Source organism: Lathyrus oleraceus, chromosome 1 (genome assembly GCF_024323335.1).
Source record: "Lathyrus oleraceus cultivar Zhongwan6 chromosome 1, CAAS_Psat_ZW6_1.0, whole genome shotgun sequence".
Classification (NCBI taxonomy): Eukaryota; Viridiplantae; Streptophyta; class Magnoliopsida; order Fabales; family Fabaceae; genus Lathyrus; species Lathyrus oleraceus.
This window is the reverse complement of record NC_066579.1, coordinates 168,197-172,202: the sequence shown is the minus strand read 5'-3', so window position 1 is coordinate 172,202 and position 4,006 is coordinate 168,197. Positions and strand designations below refer to the sequence as shown.

Here is a 4,006-nt window from a genome sequence, read left to right as displayed (position 1 = left end):
CATATGTCAAATCCTATGGTTAGACTTGGCCATTTATCAAAGATATTTATCAAAGCATATTAATATCTGTATTTCCATAATAATATTATGTTTAAAACATTATTTGTCTCAAAATATTTGACTAATGTAATTTTAATTTTTATCTTTCAATTGTGTCTTCTAATAAATACTTATAATTTATTATTTTCTCACTTTACATTAATGTTAATTTAAATACACTAACTATTGATAATGATAATTTGATAAAATTACTATTCTCTTTTTTATTTATTATATTTTTTAATTTGTGTGAAATCATTAATTACATTTTCTTAATCCGTATGAAAATACACTTATTTTAAAAGAGAGCAGTATATAAGCTTTAGATCTTGAGTCATATTTATAACTTGGTGTTTGTTATACATTACTATCTCATTCTAGGTGTGCATTTCACTCAAGGCTTAAATCTCATACTACAAATAGTTTAAACTCTCAAGTGAAGCAATTAGCATTCACAACTTTTCTTATTTTTGTTCCATTGTGCTTTGTAAAAGGTAAGGCTGCTTCTGCATGGTTTTCTGAAAATATGCTATCCAGAACAAAGTAATGGCAAATAAAACAGAATCATCATATGATTTTCATTATGACTGTTTCTCCCTTATTTGGACTTGTGCAGGTTGACTCTATTCTAATTAACAAAAATTACACATTATTTACTCATATTGAAATAGAATAGGGTCACGATGGAGAGAAATTTGAATCATTTCACTATCCTCAATAAGTCACTATACATAACAGTTGTGATTCCAAAAATAATGTAAAGCATACATTTTCCCAACAGTCAGATCACAAATTACAATGCCTAAACATGCATATATACCCGTTGATAACTTAAATTGAAAACAATATATTCATCCTTAGAAGCTTGTGCACAAAGAGCATCCAAACATACTGCACAGAAGAACAAAACCTACCCTAGTGCATCCATTAAAATTTAAAAATACTAAATTGAAAAGGTCCCTTAAAAGATACAATAATATTCATGACTTCAACTTCAACAACTTCAATATCAGTATCCATTTAGACTTTCCTAGCCAAGCAACATTCTTGGCCAGAATAAAAGTCAGACTCAAGCTTCCATTTTGTAAGTGTACAATTTAACCTTGAACTGAAATCTTCACCCCCTAATCAACTAGGAGTGTGAATGATGCCAGAATTAATTTGCTGCAAGGCACACTCACAGGAAAAGGTAGTTTGACTTTGAGGACATCAATGTTCTTCGAAAGATATGGACAAGGTGGAACAAAATTTTCACCGATCATAATTCAACATGAAAAACATAAGCTGATCTCTTTAAGCAGCACATGGAAGCCACTATTGTGCTAAAGTTATGCTTATTGTGTTTATTAATTAACTACTAGTAGAATCCATGCAGCACACAAAGAAGTGCTCCACAATAACTGATCCAAGATCGGATAAGTCGATTTAGACATATTCCAGTAGCATCACAGAAGAGAGCCATAAGTGAGGAAGTACATAACCCCAAAAATGTCATAAAATAGTAATATAATTTATGAAATTACTTCAAATGGTGGCCCCTAACAACATTATTGGATTCAAAATAGGGCATTTTACAAAGTGCGGGCAATAAATGAAGGAAATAACATCACACTATCATTTAAGAAGAAAGAAGAAGAGGAGTCCATTAAGCAATGATTTAGCTCCCCTGTACTCCTGACAGAGGCTTCGACAGATCAGAGCACAAACTTACTCTGATACTCTCCCACTGTCAACGAAACAGTTCTAAGAAAAACTTCACACCGATTCCACTCACAACCATTTCCAGCATGAAGTAATTTGAGGACATGCGACAATTCAATTCTAATTGCTATCAAGCTATTGCAACTATTTTCAGGTTGCATATAACTCAAAGTCAAAAGTATGGAAACAGCATTCCTCCTCTCTTCCATTCTCTCCAAATACTTTGCTAATGCTAGAGTTCTACTTGTTGAAATCCCATGAAAATATATTCACCCTCCCCTCCCATGAAAGTTCAGCTCAGGCATTACCTATTGTTCTCGGGCAACATAACATCCCTTTCCCTTTTCAAACACTTCTAATCTTAACATGTTAGTTGTTTTTAAAAAAATAGAACGGCATGCAACTTTTCTGTGCGGTGAGAAATGTCTTCAATGTTTATCATTTCTTTGGTGTATGAAGGCACTAACTAGAAAATTTGAAATCAAAGCAACAAATTTATCAATGTCCATTTCGGCTATAATAATTGGAAAGTTAATTCGAATTGCCACTAACCTGTTCTATCAATTGGAAAAGGGCTCAAAAGTCTTGTCTTTAAACAATAATCTAGACTAATAGCAGCAGAAAGAAAAATGATAAGATTCTCAGACACATAAATTGTTCCGTCCCAAGCATACGATAATAAGCTTTCGAAGTTGAGTTCAAGAAATGGTCCAGCACTGAGGATTGCAAGACCTGCATGATGATTTCATTTCAGTATTACCATTAACTTAGACTGTGACATTACAACAAAGCATTCAACCACAAAAGAAAAGAACATGCAATTCGATCAAAATTGACTTATTTGTAAAATTTCAGCTTATTTAATACTATATCACGGCGAGTTGAATGATTACCTTTAACAACACCAAAGGCTGCTGCAGCCCCAGTCTTAAGCTGAAAATCATCCAAGTTTCTCCTTACAGTATATCGAAAAGTGACTCCAAACAACGCACAACATATGAAATTGATTCCCAAAGAGAGAAGCAACTGAGTTGTATCGGTTGCCTGAACGAAACATATGGGGAGGCCGGACAAAGTGCCAACGAGAGCCGAGATAGATGCTGCTTTAACAGACTCCCGTCTTTCTTCGTCCCGATAAATTTCTTCACTTCCTTCTTCAGCATCTCCCACATTTAGCAACAGAGAGCGTTCTGCTTCCTCAAGCATGGCTTTTGCCTCTGAAATTTCTCTCTGACTTTCTGCAATCTTCCAACTCAAACAATTTTATTGATCACTATTTTGCAACCAATCTAGGTTAATTGAATTGAATTGAATGAGAGAAAGTACCTGAGAAGCATTTCCTTCAAGCTGTTGAGTGTAATCTTTGAACTGTTTGAGCGCAAGTTCTTGTTTTTGAATGAAAGCAAGTTGTGTCTTGGCAATCTCGACTCTCTGTGAAGCTTTCTGTAAATTATCCATCAAACCCTTATTCTCTTGTCTGCTCAAGAGTTGTTCAACTTGGTCGCCCATCATCCCGGAAAGTGCGTCTTTGAAATCGTTATCATCTGAGTTTTTGCTGCGGCATTTCAATTTCGACAAGGTTTTCGGAAATGATAAAGGGGGAAGAAGAGGAACCCTAACAATGGAACCGGTAATCATTGCAGAAATCCAACTCTTGTTATCCTTGTTTTTGAGACAAATTTCAATTTTCAACAACAATCTCTATCCTCTGAAATGTTAACTTAATTGCATATCTATGGTTCACACAAATAGTTAATACTTTTATTTATTTATTTCTCTTCTCTATTTTATTTTTATTTTAAACTTATTTATTATTTTACATTTTTAATTTTTTTTTTTTAAATAATCAATTTTTTCAAATTATATAGCAAAATAACAATGTTTTCAATTTATTACCGAACTAACAATGTTTCAGGAGGAGACGTCAACCCTTTATGACGTATGCATGTAAAATGTGGGAGTGACGCATACATTTAAAATGTAAGGGCATGCGTCAGTGCACATGTATGTAAAATGTAAGTGTATGCGTTAGTGTGTGTAGAAGCAAGCTTCAATCCAAAAAGTATTTTGATGAAGACAACATGTATCAATGCAAAAAGAGGAGAGCTTCAAAGATAATTCAAGCATCAAAGTTATCAAGACATATGCATGAGAAACATTTTGATCAAGCTTCTTTTTCAAGTCAACCGTTTGCAAGATTGTTGATTCACTTCTAAGGTATATCTAATTCACTCTTAGACTAGTATACAAGTGTTCAACAATCATG

The 4,006-nt window shown here is 33.6% G+C and overlaps 1 protein-coding gene across 2 annotated transcripts; it reads right to left on the bottom strand.

Annotated features, from left to right (window-relative positions):
• Positions 1-725: 725 nt before the first annotated feature.
• LOC127116564 (uncharacterized) lies at positions 726-3,484 on the bottom strand. 2 transcript variants are annotated; one of them, XM_051047419.1, is made up of 4 exons: positions 3,067-3,484; positions 2,634-2,985; positions 2,293-2,472; positions 726-930 (listed from the first exon to the last, which is right to left on the bottom strand). In XM_051047419.1, exons 1-4 carry the CDS (start codon positions 3,376-3,378, stop codon positions 842-844), a joined length of 933 nt encoding a protein of 310 aa, XP_050903376.1. In that variant the 5' UTR covers positions 3,379-3,484; the 3' UTR covers positions 726-841. The 2 variants fall into 2 exon arrangements, with proteins under 2 accessions (XP_050903376.1, XP_050903886.1); XM_051047929.1 differs by lacking the exon at positions 726-930 and adding an exon at positions 1,529-2,206.
• Between the last annotated feature and the right edge of the window lie 522 nt (positions 3,485-4,006).